The 23,721-nt window shown below is 37.6% G+C and overlaps 1 protein-coding gene across 15 annotated transcripts in view; it reads left to right on the forward strand.

Moving 5' to 3' along the window:
• Positions 1 to 23,721, forward strand: part of PTPRK (protein tyrosine phosphatase receptor type K) — a 546,296-nt gene that overhangs the window by 321,054 nt on the left and 201,521 nt on the right. For all 15 annotated transcript variants that reach the window (XM_072764637.1, XM_072764602.1, XM_072764614.1 and 12 more), the window contains exon 7: positions 3,772 to 4,065. In XM_072764637.1, the coding sequence (XP_072620738.1) occupies positions 3,772 to 4,065 (294 nt within the window). The remainder of the gene's footprint in view (positions 1 to 3,771; positions 4,066 to 23,721) is intronic.

Here is a 23,721-nt window from a genome sequence, read left to right on the forward strand (position 1 = left end):
GAATGAAAACAAACATTGCACATATGAGGCAACTCAGTTTATTCGCAAAATACAGACTGCTTCTTAAAATATGTGCAACATTTAGATAGTCTGGGAAGATATTTGCATTTTTTCTATTATGCTCATTTCTTTATTCAGTTTCCTTTGAGTATAAGGTTTGAAAAAATACACCAACTTTCTCTTTCTGTCTACTAAGACTTTTGTAAACTTGAAATATAAAAGTGGTTAGTTGGTAAAATTCCACGATAGGAAATGTCTAGTTTTGTCATTCTTTAGCAGATAAAGGAAAATTCTAACTATTTTGTTTTTTTAAAAAATTATTTATTTATTTATTCATAAGAGACAGAGAAAGAGAAAAAGAGAGGCAGAGACACAGGTAGAAGGAAGGAGAAGCAGGCTCCATGCAGGGAGCCCGACGGGGGACTCGATCCAGGTCTCTAGGATCACTCTGTGAGCCGAAGGCGGGCGCTCGACCGCTGAGCCACCCAGGGATCCCCACTATTTTGGTTTTGTTTAAACTTTTCATGTTATAACTTCTCAATTGAAGTCAGTTGTGAAGATCGGAATGCTTCACCCTCTACACAATTTTGACCCTATATTGTTGAAGTAATCTTTAGACCATCAAGAACAGATTATTTTGTAAAGTTTGTAAACCGGGTGTTAAAAACTACTTTTTCATAGAAAGAGAAATCATTCTACGTGTAGATTTTCCGTAGTACATACATTATCTTATATAATCTTAGTTTTATTTTCGTTTTAAACATGAGCATAGTGAAGCACAAGCTCTTATGGTTTTACTGATAACTAGTTTGAAAGCTATTGCCATAATGAGCTATAATTACTAATGGGACTAACAATATGCTTCAAATGATTTTGGATAGAAAAAAATTTATGTTACTCAATTATTATAATGTTATTATTATTTTTTAATTTTAATTTTTATCTGAGTATCGTTGCCACACGATGTTTTATTGGTTTCAGGTGCACAAAAGAGCAATTCCACAAATCTACACTACACTTTATCCTGTGCTCACCACAAGTGTGGCTACCATCTCTCACCATAAAATGCTGTTTTCTACATAATTCTCATTTCCAAAAAAATGAATTTGTTGATATGTTGTTACGATGTCTCCCTTGCCATAGTATATGAATAACCAGTGTATAGAGAACAGACTAGCGATTAGTGGTCACTCAGTAAATATTTGTCATATGAATTTTGGAGGAACACTATTGAAGTTGACTTTAGTACGCAGAGATCTCGTCCAGCTGGTCTTATTCCTTATGTTAGAGATATTTGTAATTCAGAGGTTCATAAAATGGAAACTATACTTGTTTTAGTCTTAGGGTTTGAAAGGAAATCCGGGGCTACAGCCGAAAACCCTTGCTTCCTTCAAACCTGTACCAGAGGGGATCCCTGCCTGGGTGGCGCAGCGGTTTAGGGCCTGCCTTTGGCCCAGGGCGCAATCCTGAGGACCCGGGATCGGGCTCCTAGTGCATGGAGCCTGCTTCTCCCTCTGACTGTGTCTCTGCCTCTCTCTCTCCGTGTGACTATCATTAAAAAAAAAAAAAAAAAAAAAAAAACCTGTACCAGAAGAAGGTAAAACCTGTCTATGAGGGTTTTTGTTTTTTTTTTTTTTTTGCATTGTATATTAGTCCAAGCATGTGTTGCCGTTAAAATAGAAAATCCAGTTTGAATGATATTGGCTGTCCTTTTATAACTTCCTTCTCTCTGTATCTTCTCCAGTCCATCCCTACTGAAGGAAAGGAGGAAGCAGTGTGTGCTTGTGTTTAATAGCCCTCCTTTGGGGCACCTGGCTGGCTCACATTAGTGGAGTGACTCTTGATCTTGGGCTTGTGAGTTTGAGCCCCACGTTGGGTGTAGAGATTACTTAAAATAAAATTTAGGGACACTTGGGTGGCTCAGCAGTTGGGTGTCTGCCTTCATCTCAGTCATGACCTCGGGGGTCTTGGGATCAAGTCCCGCATGGGGCTCCCTGTGGGGAGCCTGCTTCTCCCTCTGCCTGTGTCTCTGCCTCTCTCTCTCTCTCTGTGTCTCTCATGAATAAATAAATAAAATCTTAAAAAAAAAAATAAAAAGCTAAAGCAAATTATAGGAAGGAAATTTTTTTAATATATATATTTTTTTAATTCATGAGAGACACAGAGAGAGAGAGGCAGAGACACAGGCAGAGGGGGAAGCAGGCTCCATGCAGGGAGCCCAATGTGGGACTCGATCCCAGGACCCCAGGATCACATCCTGGGCCAAAGGCAGACGCTAAACTGAGCCTCCCAGGGGTCCCTGGCTTTAGTTCTTAAAACACACACATACACAAATATTTTTTTTTTTAAATAATCGACTTTATTTCTTAGATTTTTGGGTTTATATGAAAATTGAACAGAAAATATAGAAAGTGACTATATATTTCTCACCTTGCCAACAGTTACCCCTATTTTTATTTAAATTCTAGTTTGTTAACATATGGCGTAATGTTGGTTTCAGGGGTAGAATTTAGCAATTCATCACTTACGTATAACACCCAGGGGCCCACAACAAGTGCCCTCCTTAGTGCCCATCACCCGTTAGCCCATCCCCTGCCCACCTCCCTCCATCAACCCTCAGTTTGTTCTCTATAGTTAGGAGACTCTTATGGTTTTCTCCCCTCTCTTTTGTCCCCCTTTTCCTATATGTTCATCTGTTTGTTTCTCAAATTCTACATATGAGCACACAAACCTTTAAAGCAATAGTTGGGCAGTTACCACTTTGTTAACATTAACAGTTTCTTTTAAAGTCATTTGGCTTCCCCGAGAAGCGTCGTTCAAGAGATTCAAGGAAGGATCTGACCCCAGTGTAGTGACGGGAGCATCTTCCTGACATGGGGTTCCCCGTGGACAGGCCACACGGACAGAGCTAGAGCGACGCAGTCCTCCGTAAAGTCCAGTATCGAGTTCAGCTCCATCCTTGTTAAATTCAACAAAAAAGGCGGAGGACCCTCATTCATCTTTCATCGTTTCTATAAGTTCAAACATTAATGTTTGCCAAAGCTTCTTTCAAGCAAATATCTAAGGTCTACGAAATTAAGTTGTAGTGCATCTTTGACATTGGGGTTTAAGGTCTGATTCATTTGCCTTATCACCTGCTGCTCCCAAAGGCTGGTGATCCACAATGCCTGTGGTTTTGCCTCGGTGTAAATTTCGATTTCTTACATTCTGTGGTGGGTGTGTAGAGACAAGTCAGTGCTTGGCATCGGCTTCTAAGTTCAGCTTTGCTGTTCCTTCCTCTTTATCTCATCTGCAGAGCTCTGTAGAAGGGAAACACAAAGCAAAGCCAAAAACACTCCTTTGCCATATTTCATGAATGAAATAAAGAGTTACAACAGTATTCATTAATATGGAGATTTGTAAGAGGTCTTAGGACCTCCAGAATATCAGGGATCAACTGTCTCTATTAGTAGCTAATCAGAGCTATCCATCTTTAAACATTTCCCCTTTATTCCCCTTGGTTTCTGTGCCTGTACAAGTTTATCTCCTGGAGAAACATGTTTTTAATAAAAGAAAACTTGTGGTAAAAAGGGTCATAGCCCATCAGTGAAAGTATCTGCTCTTTAAAAGTAGTTTCCAGATCACTTATGTTCTGGTTTTCCTTAAGTACTTATTATGTGCTCCTAAGTAAATTATTCATGAAACCCTTCAGCTTTGAGAGACATTAATATATCTAGGTATTTTAGTATTTTGGATTTTTAACTAATTCGATTGCGCATTCATCTCTCGTAGAACCACCCAGACCTATTGCTCCTCCTCAGCTGCTAGGTGTGGGGCCCACATATTTGCTGATTCAGCTGAATGCCAACTCCATCATTGGCGATGGTCCCATTATTCTGAAAGAAGTGGAGTACCGGATGACATCGGGATCCTGGACAGAAACGCACGCGGTCAATGCCCCAACTTACAAGTTGTGGCATTTGGATCCAGATACGGAATACGAGATCCGCGTACTGCTTACGAGACCTGGAGAAGGTGGGACGGGACTCCCAGGACCTCCACTAATCACCAGAACCAAATGTGCAGGTAAGACTGGCTAGCAGGCCACTCTGCCCAGGGGCGGAGTCAAGCATTAGATGGCCAAAATACACGCGATATCCAATGTTCTTATTATGTGGCACATGATGTAGTCCCACGAAGAGTCCCATTGAACTTGGCAAATCGTAGCTTTGTGTCATAATTGGACTTATTTAAGAGCAGTGTTTCTCTGTTATTATTCAGTATTATTATGAATCCGTGATCCTTCCTCGTGCACCAGTTTTGCTCAGCTTGCGTGTCCAAAATCTCTGATGGATGCCGGTGAAGGTACTATCACTGTTGAGAGAGAAAACTTCTGCAGTTCAAGCAAATGCTCAATACCTTTTGGCTACATGGAAATGTCTCCCTTGGTCATTTTGTGATGGTCAGTGCAGAGGCCAAAGCTGATAATAGAGATTAAAAAGTTATCGTGAACAAGGCCTTGGTGGGATAACTGTTCACAAAACCTGTCGTCGAAGATGAACTCAGCAGCTTGAACCCAGCTGTAGGACGTACAGAGGCTTGTTAACTGCCCCCTCCGTGCCTGAGACAAAGTGATGAAAATAATAGCATGTGGACCAAGCACAAAGAAAGGATGAAAAGTGGAATAAAAACTATAACAAAAATAGATATCATAGTTCCTAATTATGCCGTATTGTTACAGTGGGAGAAATTGTTAGCTATTTATTAAAAGCCACTGACGAGTTTAATTGTTTCAGTTATTAGAGTGCGTTTTTTAGTGTATTGTTTATTTTGCTATTGAAGGTAGTTTGATTTTCAGTTTAGTAGAAAGAGCCTTTTTTTTTTTTAATCCATCAAGCGTTATGTTAAAACACCTGCAGAGCTGGTGCATGGATCTGTGTGTCTTGAACATTTAATGATTTAGGCTCTGAAAATCGAAAACTAATACTGTAGGGAACTATGAACATGTAAATGCCTATAAAATGTCTTTTGTTCCTTGAACATGTGTTTGACGTTTATAGTATTTTTGTTTTTACAGTATTCCAGGGCTACTCACCAAGAGAACTGATCTAAAATCAAAGCAAAACCCTTGAAATTACCTGATATCCGGCCATCTTTAAATATTTTAAAATCCAGCTCAATTTTAATATATTAATGTTTACCTGCATACATTTTATATGTTTATATTGAAAGATGCTCACCGGGAGTTTAACTGCTCAACTGTTAGTCTGAGATTTCGACAGCAGAGAGTTTACTAATTTGCTGCTTGGTATCGTACATCGATTGTGTGGTTGATAGGCAGCTTGACCTAGAAGACATTGTTTACGTCTCCATGGCTCAACCTAATTCACACAATTCGCTTTTGACAGTTTCTGTACAACTCAGTCTTTTCACTCTGGGTTATGTGGCAGGTTGTTCTGGTTGTAGTAGGTGACTTTTCTGAGGGAGGGACACGTGGCCTCCACAACCTCAGCTTGTCAGAGAACTAATCTGAAAAGGAGGAGACCTTGTGGAAACTGGAGGATAGCTCACTCTGTCTTCCAAAATTAAATACCCCATGTTAATGTAAAAAGATGAACAGTGGAGTTCGTTTTACTGAGGATATTGCCCACACATGTTTTCCAATAAAATGACCTTTCTTTCTACATTTGATCTCTATAAGGTATATACCGACTAAAAAAATGAACGGTGATTTACTGTTCGAATATTTTCTTTTTGATCTCTTTTCTCCCTCCCCACGTTTTTGTTTGGTTTTGTTTTCTGTTTTTTGTTTTTGTCCTATTCCAGCAAGTAAATACACAGTGCAATACCAGGCTCAGGTGCAGATATAGTGATTCATCACTTACGTAAAAACCCCTGCGCTCATCACCAGGGCCCTCCTTAATCCCCATCATCTATCTCACCCATCCTCCCACCCCCCTCCCCTCTGGCCACCTGCAGCCTGTTCTCTATAGTTAAAAGTCTGTTTCTTGGTCTTCCTCTCTTTTTTTCTTTCCCCTATGTTCATTTGTTTTGTTTCTTAAATTCCACATATGATTGAAATCATGTGGTATTTGTCTTTCTCTGACTGACTTATTTCACTTAGCAAAATACTCCATAGCTACATCCACATCATTACGAAGGACAAGATTTTGGGGATCCCTGGGTGGCTCAGCAGTGTGGCACCTGCCTTCAGCTCAGGGCATGACCCCAAGGTCCCACGATCGAGTCCCGTTATCGGGCTCCCTGCATGGAGCCTGCTTCTCCCTCTGCCTGTGTCTCTGTCTCTCTCTGTGTGTCTCTCATGAATAAATAATTAAAATCTTTAAAAAAAAGGTAAGATTTCATTCTGTTTATGGCTGAGTAATATTCCATTGTATGTATATACACTACATCTTCTTTATCCATCAATCGATGGACATTTGGGCTCTTTGTATCATTTAACTCTTGCTGATGACTTACTGTTGACTTCTGTGCCCAAACTTCTCTCTTTTAAATATCTCATCTGTTTTCTTATCTTTTAAAGGTTTTCATTAAAATAGACCTTTGAAATTTAGCAGAACCACACAATATGTTGTTAATATAATGTGATTTTTGTTTAACCAGGAATTACTCGAAATCGGTCATTGGTGTACAAGCCAATGGAGATTGCAAGTATATGAGATTGTGTTTTAAAGCTAGTTATGCTGCATTAAGTGGATGAAAACAGCATGTTAATGAACATTGATTTATCCCTATTGAATGCTTATGTTGAGAATGCATATTGACTGCAATAAGTAAAAATAGGACTATAAACTGCTTTGAGGTATTTTGAGAATAACCGTATCTATGGGAGGGGATAGAGTAAAAATAACTTACACTCGTAGTTGCTTTCAAATTTATAAATGTCTTGACATTTGGAATTATAGTGTTCTTTTTTTTCTAATTCTTTATTTGAGAAACATTTAATTTGTGGGCCTTGTGACATAAAATGGTGTCAGGCTCACTGACACCTGTAGTTTTACTTCCAACTGTAGAAAGTATATTTGTTTTTAAAACTATCTTTCACATGTTTTGAGTCTTTGTCACATATGTTTATTCATTTATAAATGTCCACAGGAGATGCCTTTGGTGCATAGTTTGATGGCTTAAGGAAAGTGCTTTGACTTTCAAGTGGATTGTGGATTTGAGAGAATCTGGTTACTGTTTTATTAGGAATATCTACTAATCTTGTTCTATTATTAGAAATGGAGGGAAAGTTTATGGAAATATATATTGTGTTCATTTTAAGCAATCTCTGAAAAGCAGAAGTTGGATATAATTGATAAATATTGTATATCTAAATACAGGGTCAGTATTGATTGAGAAAGTGTGACATCCATCTTCTTCCCTTCTTCAAGTTCCATACCCCTTTCCCCAAGTTTAATATCTCTCGGCTTTAACCAGCACCTCCCTGGCCTCAGCCTGCTGTCCTGTAACAAAGAATAGAACACAACTTAAGCTGACTGTGTTGTTAGCTAGTATCCAGTGGTGAATTCAGAAGCCTAAAATTTTGTCACCATCTGGGGAAATGATTCCTTTGAGACCCCAAAAATAACCTGTGGAAAAGTTCTCACTTTATTAATTTGTGCAAGCTCTGAGTGCTGGTTCCACATTCCATTTTAATCAAGACTGAGAGAATGCTACACTCTAGTTGTAGTATTCATATCATATGGTTGAATAAATGCTGATTGCTATGACATAGCTATTTTAATAGCTGCATGATGACAATCAGGAAGCCTTAAAAATAAGTATAAAAGCTTCTCAGCTATGTATTTGTGTCTGATATAAATTTTTTGTAAAATAACAAAGGAATGATTATTTTCTGCCTCTTAGAAATTCTTATTTTGTTTTGGTGTATCACAGAGGAACAATCTTTGACTACTAAGTAACAATCAAAGAGTGTATTTATTACTATTTTCTAAGTCAAATATTCCATTTTAATGTGCTTATTAAGTCATTGAAATTTTATTTCTGGCAGTAGTAGATTTCATTTTCTTGGCAGAAATCTGTCAATAAATAATTTTACAGCAAATTAATCCAAATGGTTTCATTTTTGTATATTAATGAGTAAATGTTATATTTTAAAATGGAAATGTAGATTTTCATAGTGAAGTATTGGTTATTATATTGCTTTATAATCAGCATATGAAGTGACTCTATCATGATACTTTATTTTCACACCTGTGAGTTAGATATATTATTTTCCCAATTTTGTAGCTGGTGAATTTAAGACTCAGGAAAAACAAAGCAAAAATGACTTATCTAATGTTAGACAACTGAGCAGCTAGGACTCAAAACACATCTTCTGATACTTGGAAAGCCTGGATTCTTTTCCCTCTTTCTCCTAGTGTGGGTGATTTCTTTTCCCCTTTCAGAAGATTATGGCATGTTAGATGAAAGTGTAACAGGTAAAATCTGGGAGGAATGTATGTTTTTAAAAATAGTATCAGCATGGCTAACTGAACTCCCTGAGAAACACTGCTTAATGTTTGCCACTTCTCTTTATTGAAAGTGCAATTGATTAGTGTGCCTACACTCAAATATATACTGTGTTTTAAGTGTTTTAAAAAGTTAAAGAAGCATAAAATATTGCCTTATTTTATCCTCTTCTGAAAATGTCCTGCCTAGTTGCCAAAGCTATTTTTTTTTGTTTTGTTTTCTTTCTAGAGTACATTTAAATCATTTGGTAAGTGCAATTACCTGCTTCAGGGTCTCTCAAGTTAGAAGAGGTGGTAATTACAGCCTCTCGTGGCTGTGGCCACCTACGCTTGCCTCACGCTTTTCTGTGCACCTGAGGGGTATGATTATTGCAGTGTTAGCTTACAGCCTGACCCATGTTATTGTTCACATAATGCTTCTTCAGGCATTTTATGAATTTAAAAAAAAAGTATAAATGTGAAGTTGTTTTAAATGGGAAGTAATTCAAAAACTCCATTGAACAATCAAAGAAAGTATGCTTGTGTGTGTGTGTGTGTGTGTGTGTGTGTGTGTGTTTTCTTCTGTGTGTCAGTTTCCTCTGGGTATACCATCTGGTATAGAAGCTCAGAAAATACAGTTTCTTTCTCTCTTATTAAATGGAAATAAAATATACCATCATAAGAAATTGTCTTCATTGCATACTTTAGCAATTGCACGTTAAAATTGCTCTTTTAAATTGCCTACTGCTTCTGGGTAACCCATTGTGGCACTGTTTTATGATTAACTGACATTTTAGCAGCGTCTCCCTCATAGGGAAGGTCAAGAGTTCAGGGTGTCCAGAGCATAATATATTTACACAGTTGGGAAAACTATTCTTTACTCTTACATTGAAGTTCAGCGCTCTTGGCAAGTTTTAGTGAAACATGTAGATCTATGAAGCATTGACAAGGAGAGTGTGTTATTTTAAACATAAACATTTACTAAAAATGCATTTTTTTCTCTTATAAATCCACACTGGAAAACAAAATAATACAAACAAAGCAATACTCAGGCTTATTCAGGAATCCACAAGGTGAGGAATTAAATTTTGGCCTTTTGGCTACAGCCTCATCAGCAAAATGGAACCATATATTGATTTTTACTGTGGTGTAAGATAGTTATCAATCACAAAGACTAGTTATCATTGAAACTCAGCCTTGAGGTTAAAACAAAATAAACAACTCTTTAAGAATTTGTATGGTTTAACAGTGTAAGGGTGACATACTGTTTGATTTAAATTAAAGGCTTGTGTTAACGCCTGTTTTAAATTTTTTAAAAGTGCACCTATTAATTTCTTTCTTTTTAAGATTTTATTTATTTATTCACGAGAGACACAGAGAGAGGCAGAGACACAGGCAGAGGGAGAAGCAGGCTCCATGCACGGAGCCCGACGTGGGACTTGATCCCGGGTCTCTAGGACCAGGCCCTGGGCTGCAGTCAGCACTAAACCGCTGGGCCACCCGGGCTGCCCACACCTATTAGTTTCTTATGTGATATTTATGCAGCTTATTTGTTTTCAGCAAGAATTTTAAGAAGCAATGCTATTAATATTGAAGTGGAAAAAAAAAACCTAGGGATAAAAAGCCATAAAAAAAAGTAATGGAAAATTTTGACATAAAAAAAGCTAAAGATAAAAAACCCCTAAAAAAAAGTAATGGAAAATAATTCTTCAATTTTCTTAAAAATCTAAAAGAGTAAAAATTTTTAAAGATTGAAGTATAATTGATATTTAATTTCAGATGTACAACATAATGATATTTGTATGTAATTGTGAGATGAACCCCCAAGAAGTCTAGTTACCATCCATCAACATACAGAGTTACAGATTTTTCTTATGATAAGAACTTTCAAGGTCTGCTCTCTGAGCAACTTTCAAATATGCAATAAAATATTATTTACTATTGTCACCAGCCTCTACATTACATACTCATGACTTATTTATTGCATGACTATGAGTTTGTATTTTTTGATCCCCTTCACCCATGGTGCCCACCCTCCTGTCCACCTCCTCTCTGGCAACCATCAGTCTGTTCTCTGTATTTATGAGTTTTGCTTTGTTTGTTCATTTGACTTTTTTTTTTTTTGGATTTCACATATAAGTGAAATCATGTGGTATTTGTTTTTCTCTGACTTGTTTCACTTAGCATAATACCCTTGAGTTCTGTCTATGTTGTTGTTAATGGCAACATTTCGTTCTTCTCATGGCTGAGTGGTACCCATGTGAGTGTGTATGTGTGTGTGCGTACATGTGTACCCACCACGATTCCTTTATCCATTCATCCATCAGTGGACACCTGGCTTGTTTCCATATCCTGGCTACTGTAAATAATAGTGTAGTGAACATAAGGGTGCCCATATATTTTTGAATTAGTGTTTTTTATTTTCTTTGGATGAATACCCAGAAGTGGAATTGCTAGATCATATAGTAGTTCCATTTTTAACTTTTTGAGGAACTTCCGTACTATTTTCCACAGTGGCTGCACCTGTTTTCATTGTCACCAATGGTACACAAGGTCCCTTTTCTCCATAACTTCACCAACACTTGTTATTTCTTGCCTAAAATCCTTTCTTAGATGTCTTTCTTTTTAGTGAACGATAATTTTTTTTTTCTTTTCAGATTTCGTAGAGGGTATTTCAGTTGGAACAACATCCATTTATTCAGAAAAACTTTTAGTGGCTTCTTTGTTAACAGCACTGGGTTAAGTACTAGGTCTTCAGTTACACAAGCAATGTCTTGCACTTAAGCCCCTTGTAGTCTCCAGGGACAGACCTATAAACAAAGAGTGAAATACAAAGTGATAGGAATGTAGGAGAAGAAGCTGTTCTTTTTCAAGGGAGTGTTTAAGAGAAGCTGTCACCAAGAAAGAATGGCTTTAAAACATTAAAAAACTTAAAAGTTGACTTTGTGTTTTTAAGGCAGAAAAAAAAATCAGAAAGTAGTTTTAAAAACAGAGGAAACCTATGTTTAACCTAATTGTAAACACTGTTGATGCTTTTTGGGTTCTGAAAACAAGTTAGCGTTTTAGGTAACTCTGGACTACGGTAGATCCAACCCTGCAGATGGCATGTGGCCAGGTCTAAGCTAATCCAGACTGTGCTCCTGTTGTTTTTAAGAGGCAGACTAACATTCCTAGGTTTGCTTTCAGAAAGACTATTCCATCTCTGTGGAGGCTGGGTGAGAGCTAAGGAAAGACTGGAGGCAGAGAGAGCATGAAAACATGCTTATAATAATAATAATAAAATAATAATACTGGCCATAATTTTCTCTATAGCATTTCTCTCTCATCTTAGGTCAGAAACAGGGTATCTGTAAATTCCTGGGTAATATTGTCATTTTTTTTTAAATCTAAAACTATTAAGTTTCTTTTTTAAACAGGATTTTTTTCTTTTCAATTTTTATTCATTTATGATAGTCACACAGAGAGAGAGAGAGAGAGAGAGGCAGAGACACAGGCAGAGGGAGGAGCAAGCTCCATGCACCGGGAGCCCGACGTGGGATTTGATCCCGGGTCTCCAGGATCGTGCCCTGGGCCAAAGGCAGGCGCCAAACCACTGCACCACCCAGGGATCCCAATATTGTCATTCTTAATAATGAAGAGGTTCCTTTTTATTAAAGGAATATTACAGATATTTCATAAGTGATCTAAAACTTACTCTATTGTTTGACTTTTCTTTTTCAGATAAGTTGGCGGTGCAATGTTTTTAGTATACATGCAATTTCCATAGCATAACACACTATTTTAGAGGAGAAATTATGAAAGATTATGCAGACATTCCAGAGCTACTGTGTATTTGGTGGAGTATTGATTTATTTCATAAACTTTTATGAGGGCCAGAGCTGTATGCATTGCCACACTTAAGACTGCAGAAGGTATATTAATAAGACGGGATTCCTACTCTTGGGGAACCGACAATCTAGTGTTAGGTTCCATAGTGATAGAGTTAGAACCATAGTGATAAGTGTTAGAACCATAGTGATAATAAGAATGTACTAAGTGATAGAATAGAAATATAAAGTACTTTGGAAATCCAGGGTTGAGAGGGATAGCTTCTGATCAGAAAAATTTGTTTTCAAGCAATGTCTTTGAAAACAGTATCAATCTTTCTTTTCTGAACAGCGCTGGATTAACACTTGTGATAGATGAGCCTATAACCTTATCCCTAATTCCTTTAGTGGAATAATGCATAAAACAATGCATGGCCAGTAGTCCCCGTATGGATTATTTGCCTTCTCTCTTTCCTTTCTATCAACGCATAGGGAAAGTATATGCACAGATGGAGATATTAAATGGGAAATATAAGTCACACCCTAATTTAAATCATCAAAGTAATTTGGTTGTTTTGAATTGTCAGGGGCACGTGGATTATAGATCTGTTATTGAATATTTCCATGGGGCATATATATTCAAAATTTCCATAGAGGGTGGAAAAGAAAAAGAGAGATAAATTTATAATATAACAAATTTATAATATGAATTTTATAATATATTTTTTATAAATAATAAATTTATAATATAATTTTTGTGACTCTTCCAATGGTCTATAATGTAGGAACCCCCAACATAAGGGTCATGAAAGTTGAACAAACATGAAATCCTCTTTCTACTATGTCTTTTGTTGTTCACCTCCTGTATGGGATGTACTGTTAACCATACATACAGGTCATGGCACATTTCCTTATAGGGAACATGATTAGTAGCTGTATAATTAACTAAATAGAGTTGCATTGCTTTTGGCTTAAAATTGTCTTCTTCTGACTTACTTTGTGGCTAGAAAGCATTTGGTAACCAGTCGAAATGACACTTTTTATTTATCCATAGTCCTTTACCACATGCTGAGTCTGTTACCGGTATCATTAACTACTCTTTTATTGGCTTCATTTATTTTTAGCGAATTTTGCATACTACAATAAAGCTGACCGGTGGAAATGATTTAAATAACAGCATCAGTCCCATTAAATGTCCTGGCTTTCTCCTCCAGTCCTAGGTCTTTTATTTGATATCAGGAAATAGATATAAAAATAAAATGATATATTAATAATGTCTTGAATGATAACACTATGGTGTCTGGAGAAGAATATGACCTAGGTTAAAAAAAAAAAAAAGCTATAGATCCAGATAAACAGTAAGGGATGTGTTAACTATGAACATGGGTTCCAGAGATGGCCTGTAAGCTTCAGACCTCTCTTAGATGGTCGCACTAGAGCATAGGCTTGTCCTTGATAATCCATTTTTACCCAGAGAATCTACCTCCACCTTTGATTATCACTCCCTGTTTACTTCTTTATTTGAGTCATAATTTATTTTCTCTGCTTTGGAATAAGAAACAAAACTCTTAAATCAAGTTCTGGCCAAAAAGCAAAACAAAACACAAAAAACCACCCCAAACAAACAAACATGCGTCACATTTTCCTGGACAGGGTGGGGAGGAGGATGCACTTTATAATCATTTTGGAAATCACTTATCTAGACTCATGCTAGTTATAATTAGTGCTTTTGGAGAGTGTAGGTCTGTACAATTTCTTGTATAGAAAAAATGACTTTATTAAGATGTATCTCATTATTTTCATCATTTAACTTGACTCTTAACTAAATGTGAAGATGGGGTCATCATAGAATCTCACTTCTTGGTCTTTACTGTCTTCCTGTAAGATATGGCCTTATTATAGCTAATAATTGCCGTCGCGATGTTCTCCTGTGCTCTTTCCTCTCCACCAGCCTGCATATAAACTGCAGAGGGGAAAAAGCACATTCAAAGGAGAGAGATAATGAGTGAATTCTAATCTCGGGTGTTGTAAGTTATATTACACTTTGTGAACCCAATAAAAAGTGAACTTCAAAGGGCAGAAATTCATGCCTTTCATGTCACCCTAAGCAAGATCTGTGCAAATTCAGCTGTCACTACGTATGATATGGCCTAGAAATCACTGAGTGATGTCCACTTTAATTGTCTTAGCCAAATCATATGGGTGAAGTTTGGGTTTAAATAACTCATGTGTCATTTTTCTAGCTTTGTTGCTATTTCCCACCTCTACATAGTCCTTCACAATAAAGAATAATAATCATTCAGAAAGAAAGTTTGTATTTTACCTGTTATTTTATTTCTAAGTGGGTCCTATATTCAGTTATGTTATATCCACCCCTCAAAATTTACAGGCATCATACATTTTGCACTGATACTGCATGTGCATCTGTGATAATTTATTATCAAAAATATAGGTTATAGTAGGCACCCCTTTGAACAGTAATTAATTTCTGTACCGATTATTAGGTATTTCTTGAAGTCAGGAGCACTTAAAGTACTTGCTTAACCAGGGTAACATTTATTAGAAATTATAATATACAGGTTTCCTAGAAGTTTTCCTACTCTATGGTAGACCTTACAGGTGAATGAAGGAATGGATAGCTAGTATTGAAATATAAATGGCACTAGTCTTTAAAAAGTTTTCATCAGATACTTCATTGATTCATTTATTTATTTATTAGAGATTTTATTTATTTATTTGAGAGAGAGAGAGAGAGACTGAGAGGGAAGAGAGAATTTGAAGCAGATTCCATGCTGAGCACAGAGCCCAACACAAGGCTCGATCCTATGACGGTGAGATCATGACCTAAGCTGAAACCAAGAGTCACATGCATAAGGGACAGCCACCCACGTGCCCCTGGATACGTTATTGACTTTTAACTCTTTTTTTTTTTTTTTTTGCCATTCATCACATTATAACAATATAGGGAATTTAAGAAAATGTTCTAAATTTTTAATTTCTCCAATAATAATATTATCTTAAGCTGTCATTCATCCTACCACCTTTATTTGATGGCATTTTAAAGCACCGTGCTTTGGGGAAAGAGCTAATGTAACTGAAAAACAAGTTGGTATATCGATGAATTTGTGCATTTGGACAAGTGTATTGCAACTTGCTCTGTAATTAAACAACTGCACAATGAAGACAACAGTAGCTGTTCTCTTGCCAGGGAGAGGAGCCCCCCAGGTGCCATCGTGAGACACAATACTCTGTAGCGTATGAAGCCTTGTCCTTTTTAAACCAGAGCAATCGATCTATATCAGATTATTAACAGACTCTCTGACGGGTTGGGCCAGGGGTTTAGGTTTCCTTGATGGTTTTAATCAGTGAATTTGAGCCCCTACCAGACACCATGGGAGAGCTAGACATGAACTTGGGAAGAGAAGACAACATTTCTCATTTATCTCATTTTCAAAGGTGGTTTTAACAGGTAACTTGGTTAATATGTAGATCTCCTTCTAACAGGTGACAGGTTATGGGAACCAACTCATTCAATGCAGTTTCACTTCAGTGGGTTTGTTTATTTTTCTCCTATGTTCCACCTCACGTTAAATCTGTCGGAATACAGAACTCTGCTCGTTTTTGGAAGCAACTGGGAACAGATTTTCTCTGAATGCTCCTTCCAGCTGGCTCAGGTAGTCCTTTAACTTCTCTCTCCTCTTTCCTTCTCCACTGGGGGAAAAACTCATTTTTAAAAAAGATTTTATTTATTTATTCATGACAGAGAGAGAGAGAAAGAGAGACAGAGAGAGGCAGAGACACAGGAGAGGGAGAAGCAGGCTCCACGCAGGAAGCCCCACCCAGGACTTGATCCCGGGACTCCAGGATCACACCCTGGGCTAAAGGCGGCGCTAAATCACTGGGCCACCGGGCTGCCCAAGAAAAACTCATTTTTAAGACTCATTTCTATAAAAAAATAAATAAATAAAAATAAAAAATAAAATAAAAAATAAAAAATAAAAAATAAAAAATAAAAAAATAAAAAAAAGGACTCAGTTCTATCAGGGAACTGGTTACTTTTGGAAAAGATGGGTTCATTGAATTCAATTAATATTTGGTTCTTAAGTTTAGTTGAACTGATTCAGATTTTCTTTTAAAATTTTGCAGTCAATTTTAGCAGTTTCCAAACTGCTACCTTAAAAATCACATTTCTGAGGCATGCTAAAAAGTGCAATCATTGTTCCAGAGTTCTCTTTCTCTCCTTTGGTGGATTCTGCAGCATATGCATGTGTGCATCTTAAGACTGTGTCTGCTCTCTAAAACAACTAGTTCTACTCTACTTAGGAGAAAAAAAAATGTGCCAGGGGTGCACTAACTATCCCTAGGCTTGTTTTTTTAGAGTTGCCCTGCTGGAAGTCCCAGATTTGGTAAAGACTTCATTAGAATCCATACACCCCAATTTTTTAAATAAAGTGTACGTAACAAAGTATTACACAAAATTTTGCACGCAGAATTTTTTCAAAGAGCACTTAAAGTGCCACAGTGTTGATACAACTATTGTCATTTTTGTAGATGCAGTATTATTTTTTTCTCTATGCCTGTGTTTTTTTCTTGAAGTTGTAGGTACAGGATGTATACAATTTTACATTCTGCTTACTTTATTTGCCACCGTAGTCACTCATTTCTAGTCATTCTATAGGACGTTCTAACCATCATTTTTAACGATCACCAATATTCTATTGGATCTATGTACTCGAACGGATTTAACCACTCTTTTATGACTGAAATTTTGTACTCCCAGGATTGGCTATTGTAAATGCTGCCCTAAGAAGTTTGCACATATCTTTCTTCTATGTGGCTCAAAATTTTTTGACACACATTGCTCAATTACTCTGTAGGTAGTATATCCACGCGGTTTCCTGGCAGCTGCAAGGGCATACATGCAGCCACGAAGTTTTTGTGCAAGACAGCAATTGAGAATTAATCAAGTCCAATTTCCCCATTAATTACCATTCTGTGCACTTGCACACAGTAGTGAAGCGATTTGATCAGTCTCGAAATGCTATTTGATGAGAAAACCGAGACTGTCATCCCTGCTGTACTCTCTGGTTTTCTTTTATGTGACTGTCCTCCTGTATCCTAGACACTGCCGTCCGTTGGGGGTGTTCGAAGACACAGACTCTGATCTGTAACCTCTTGGAGCATGAGGAATCCTGGTTCTCATAGTTCTCATGTAGTGAGTACTTACTAGAATGAACTCGTGGGTGCACATCCAGGCTGCCTGAGTGAATCTCTACACAGAACTGCCTGGAGAGGTTAGAAGATGGGCATGTAGGCACCTAATTAGACTGATAAGTGGAATAATCGAGGTGCTTTTAGCTTTCTGGGAACACAAAGGGGCCTTGAAGTATGAGTAGAATTTCATCAGTCAGAAGACTGTAAGAATAGGGTTTTGTGAGTCAGCAAAATCTAGATTGAAAGCTGGCTCTAATAATTACTTCTGGGCAAGTAGCTTAAATCTTTTTTAATGTTTCATGCTGTCATCTGTAAAATAATGATCGATAATTGAACCTTCCCAATTTGATATTTGTGAGATAATCAATGATGTGCTAAAGCAGAGAATTGATTGTTAGATTTTAAGGAATTTTGCCAGCCAGTTGTTAAATTATTATTCAATATTAAAATCTACAAACAATACTATGCCAATTATATTTCAAACAAAAGTAATGTGTTCTCAGAACGTTCTACTTATTTTAATATATTGTACCATTATCTGTGCTCTTCCAGCTATTTATGCCTGTTCTGTTTGTTGGAGATAATATAGAATGATACGTTCAGGTTTATCTCCTGCGGTTTGGTCTTGGGAAGCTTAAAACTATAGCCAGAGTGTTACTACATAGATGTTGGCAAATGCAACAAAACAGAGCTTTTTTTTCCCCTCATCGCCTCCTCTATTTTTTTGGAGAGCCAAAAACATGCCAAAATGTTAAATATTATTGTGCACCACCAGAGACCATGCATGGAAAATGCTCACTTAGCACATGGGAGGCTCACAATAAATATTAGCCATTGCTACATTACAAGCCATATCACTAAAAACAGTTCTTCTCTGGTATTTCAAGAATCATAATTTGCAGAAAATCTGAAGGAATTATGTGGTGAATACCCACACATCTACCATTACAATTCACCTTTTGCTCTATTCACTGTATCATGTATCAATCCACCAGTCCATTTTTTGTCCATCTTAATTTTTTCAACTAATATATTAAAATATTTTGTTGTAGGGAGTGATTTTTAAAAGAATAATTAATTTGGATTTTTTTTTTTTATTTTGAAATGTTTAGTAGAGTGGTGTGAGGTTTTCTAGAAATATTTCTCTTGTGGGGGCGCCTGGATGGTTCAGTCGCTTAAGTGGCTGGCTCTTGATTTTGGCTCAGGTCATGATTTCAGGGTCCTGGGATGCAGCCCCATGTCCAGCTCCATGCTCAGCAGGGAGTCTGTTTCAGGATTTTCTTTCCCTTGCCACCTCCACCCCAAATAAATAAATAAATCTTAAAAAAAAAAAGAAAGAAAGAAAAGAAATATTTCTCTAGTGGTGGTTTAGGAAAAAGATTGAAAGGAGATTTCAGGGAGATTAGAAGGCTGTTACCTCAGTCTAAGGAAGAATTGATCAGTGCCTGAACTGAAGCCGTGGAGATAAGAATTCCAATGAGGAGACAGAGTCAAGAGAGATTTGAGAGGTGCCATCGGTCAATTTTTGTGACACACTGGAAGTGAATCATGCCTTGGGAAATAAGGTGTAGCAACAGGTCTTACCTTGAAGGGGTTAAACCTGGGGGAAAATGTTAAAAGAAAAGTCACCCGTGTTTCGCGTTCTCAGGGAGATGTTGAGTAGACTGTTACGTTCGTGGCTCTACAGTAAGTAGAGAAGGTAGAGAGCGGGATACGTGGATTTGGGTGTCATCACATGGTCATTCGTGTTGTTGGAAGTCATGGGTATGCTTTTCTTGAATTAGAAAGTCAACCCTGTTTTATTCAACTACATGAAAAAATTATATTCTCTTGGGGGGGATTATACTGTTATACTATTTCATACTATTTCCATTAGTATCTAATTGCATGAACTGTCCAGGTCACTGAAACTATTAATATTTTTGCAAAGAACTGACTTTGAAATATACAGCGTTTTATATTTACAAATTCATTAAGCTTGTTCCTGTTTTATAGACACTGATGAGTTTGTCTAATTGTGACATCCTTAGGTGCAATAGAAGTGTCCCCCATGATGGGTAGCCCAGAGCACTATGCCGAGGACTGAATCAAAATGTGGTCTAGTGTGGGTTTCCACCAGCTGATTCCAGGCAGACTAGCAAATAGGCTAATGTATGTTGAGTTTGCTTCTATCTTCTTTCCTGTGTCACTTGCTGACCTCTCCTGATGCCTCACCTCAGCGATCCACAGGACCCTTCTGCAGCATGTGCATCCTTCTGGGACCGCACACCATGACAGGAGAGGGTCCTGTGCACGGGGGAATAACAGCAGGACTGGCGTGCTCATGCGTTGCAGGGCTAGTAGGACAAGCAGTGTTGGACAGCCAGCTTACTAGAACTTCGAGTCGTAACACCTAATTTTTTCCAGTATTGTCTCAAATTCTACACTGGAGTTTGAAAATGAGCTACAAATAATTAGTCTGGTTGTGTAAACCTTTAAATCAGAAGATTCTGTAGGATAGACTTAACTATCTAGACCATCCCAGGATGTTCATCAGAGGTGGGGAGCACACACCTATGTCAGTGAAGAGCAGAAAATAAGTGTTCCTACTCTGTCAGATTTTAGTGGAATGTTCTTAAAAACTAAAAAGTAGGTCAGCAAGATTGAGACTATACTATAAAACAGCTGTACAAATATCATTTTAAGGAAATGAATCCACAATTTCCCAGTATTAAAACGAAAATGGGGAATCTTTAGTGATTCATTTCTTAAATGATCATGAGTCTTTGACTATAATGTTAATCATATGGGCTAGTTAAGTTGGATTTCTACTTTTTTAGCTGACTACTTTTTCTTTTGGTTATAATACTTTTATAACTACAATTTTATAAGTAATCAGTAAGCCTTTTTGAAAGCCATGTTAGTCTAATCAGTTATTTACTTGTGTGCAATTTTAGTAAAAAGGCTTAAAATACATTCTAAAATTGGTCGATCAATTCCATTATTAGTTTTTTTTAAGATTTTATTTATTTATTCATGAAAGTCAGAGACAGAGAGAGAGAGAGAGAGAGAGAGAGAAGACACCAGAGAGAGAAGCAGGCACCATGCAGGGAGCCCGATGCAGGACTGGTTCCCAAGACCCAAGGATCACGCCCTGGGCCAAAGGCAGGCGCTAAACCGTTGAGCCACCCAGGAATCCCCTATTAGATTTTTAATGAGATAGGTTAGTATCACCTCTAATGTGAAATTGGCTATATGAGAGAAAGTGTCAGATTTGGAAATCTGCTGAATTCCTGGAAATATGTTTTGACAGAAACGTGTACAAATATAATAAAGTTAAGATGGGATAATATTACTGTTACCTTAAATTTAAAATCAAGAACTGACCTGATGAAGAAATTCTTTCAGAGTTAGAAATAACTCTTTCAAAAAGTAAAAGGGTATTGTTACAGCCCTTTAATACACCAGTCCTCAAAATTCTGAAAAATAGAGAAATAAATGTGTTCCTACTTTAGCAGAACAGTGAAACAGAGCTGCTCCTAGATTACAGATAGTACATGATATTTTAATTTTCCTGGGGCAATAAAGCATTTGTTACATTGTGGTTTTTAGCAAGGAATAGTGCATTTGTCTTCAGTTAAAAAATATATTTTCGGCTTGGACAGGTGGTATTTAAGGAGTTTGGAGTGAGAAACGGTTTGGCAGTGTAACAAGGCACATTACAAGTGCCTACCTTGAAAGGAAAGAAAAAGAGATAGACGTTTTCCATTACTACCTACTGTTAAGGCGCTCGAATTATCCCCTAAACAACCTCATACTTGTGGCAATCATCATGCACTGCCACTTTTTGTACTAATAGGAAAGTGCAATTCAATCTTCTTGACAAATACTGCATCACTTTTGGCTTGGCAAATTTTTGTCACTCAAACCTAGTTGATGTAGAAGTAGGTTGTGACATGCTGGCTGAAATGACTTTGGATTAACTGTATTGAGGAAAAGTAAAGTCTTACTTAAGGTGTTATTTTGCTATTCCCCTCTCCTTCCCTCCTGACCTCACTCTGCCCTCACTCTTGCCCTGAGTTTAGATCTGACCTTCTTCCTTGTTCTTTCGTGAGCTGTATCATACTACCAAGGAAATACCTTATAGTGAGACCGAAGGAAGCTTCTCTTACAAGTGTGTAGCTTGCTTCTTTGTTTTATTATTTTTCTCAATTAGCGTGTGCGTATGTGTCCATGCGCACCAGGGCACAGTCTAAGGGATTCACACAATTTTTGCTTTCTTTTGAAGGCTCTTTTTGTAAAAAGACCTAACCTACATTTGTAACCCTAGCCTCACTAAAGTTATTCATGATCTGTCAGTTGGTGTCAAACATGAATGTTTTGCGCTTTTTTGCTTTTGTAATCGTATGATTACAAGTTTTGTTCCCCAAAAAAGTCCTTTGTAGTCATGGATGGTTCCAAAGTAGTTGTTGAATGACTTCTTCTCTAATTGAGACATCTGTATCATCTCCTGGAGTGAAGGTTTATTACATTGAAGTGAACCTCTCAGGAAAGGCCTCTTACTTATTTCTTTAAAAGATGGCACATGAATTCTCAGCGCTGGCTCCCAAAGTAGCACTCCTGAGAAGGAGGTCATTTCTCTGGCAACTTAATAAAGGCACGTAAGGTCTGTTTGTATTTTAAGTAAGGTCATCGAATTAGGATACATTGTCTTTAGAAAATGCCCACAGAAGTTCAGAGTTTTCCTAACTGCCCAGAGAAGGTGGCCAGGAAGCACCCAGGCCTTCAGTCCTTGCCACTCTCTGCCCGCAGAGGAGGTGATGCTCAGGAAAGCAGACACTGGGGATGGACATGGACATGGAGATGGAGATGGAGATGGAGATGGAGATGGAGATGGAGATGAGTGGGTGGACCTTGAACGTGGCCAATGGGGCATTTCCCGCTGGCCTGCTGGTGGCCGGCAGGGCCCTTGCACCCTTCCCCGCACTGGGTCCCTACGGGCACACCTGGGGGGCATCCCTGGCCTGGACTTCCCGACGATGTGCAGGACTTTGTGTTGGGGGCGCCTGGGGGCTGGGGGGCTCGGGGTGGAGCACCTGCCCTTGGTCCAGGACATGACCCGGCCCTGAGATCGAGTCCTGCGTCGGGCTCCCCCTGCTTCTCCCTCGGCCTGTGTCTCTGCCTCCTTCTCTGGGTCTCTCATCAATCAATAAATAAAATCTTTAAAAAAAAAAAAATAAATAAATCTTTGTGTCATTCAAAATTAGAATTTTAATTATGACATCTGAGCTAATACCTCTGGAAATTTATCTGCCATTTAAAAAGTTTGTTCACAGTCTAATTCAAATAATTTTGACTAACAAAGCAATAGGAAACAAAAGAAACCTTAGATCACCTGAAAAGATTCATCCAGTAGGATTTCGGCGTTTTGTCACTGCTAATTTATTGTGTTTCGAAACACACCTGAATCATTTCCTCCCATGTTGTTCCGGACAGTGTGTGACACTTGTTATAAAAAATGTTTAGATCAGTCATCTCAGTTGTGATAATTCATCTTAAAACAACCCCCCCAACACACACATATTTTTAAATTAACACGTTATATAGAGTAGCGGAAATTGGAAAGAAACTAAATGTTCAACAGTAGGGAATGATTTTATAAGTTATGCCCTCTCTGTAGCAAATATTGCATGCTCAGTGAAATTATAAAGTCTTAATTTGAATGTAATATGGTGAGAAAATCAAAGTATGATGAAATAAGAAAAATCAGATAATTGTACAGCAAGTTTTATCATTTCTCGACATTATTTAAAGTCATTTATTTGCAAAAATAAATACTACAAAGGAAATTTACCAAAAACAGAGTAGAAAGAAGAGATTGGTGTTTCACGATGCACATGGACTGAATTAATTCACGGTTCAGACTTTCTTACCTTGCTTTCCGTATCTTTAAAATTGGGACAATTATATTAAAAGAAAGGATCCGTGTAAAAACTAAAAGTGCTAATGATGTTGCAAGTGAATATTGAAAATTCAGTTCGGGATACACACACACACACACACACTCACACATATTTCTGTGAATAGGTATAGTTGAGGGTTTTATAAAAGCATGTAGTTTGAACTATACAATTAATTTAGGTTTGGGAAGTTTGATTTCAAGCAAAAACCTTTTTCCTTTTCAATCAAAATGGATGAGAGAATGAAATTAACTGCTCCATTTTGGGATGTATCACTAGATTTCCATCTAAGATTGCGCCTATGTGAGAACATATTTTCTGGCACTC

The sequence above is a fragment of the Vulpes vulpes genome, chromosome 1 (genome assembly GCF_048418805.1).
Source record: "Vulpes vulpes isolate BD-2025 chromosome 1, VulVul3, whole genome shotgun sequence".
Classification (NCBI taxonomy): Eukaryota; Metazoa; Chordata; class Mammalia; order Carnivora; family Canidae; genus Vulpes; species Vulpes vulpes.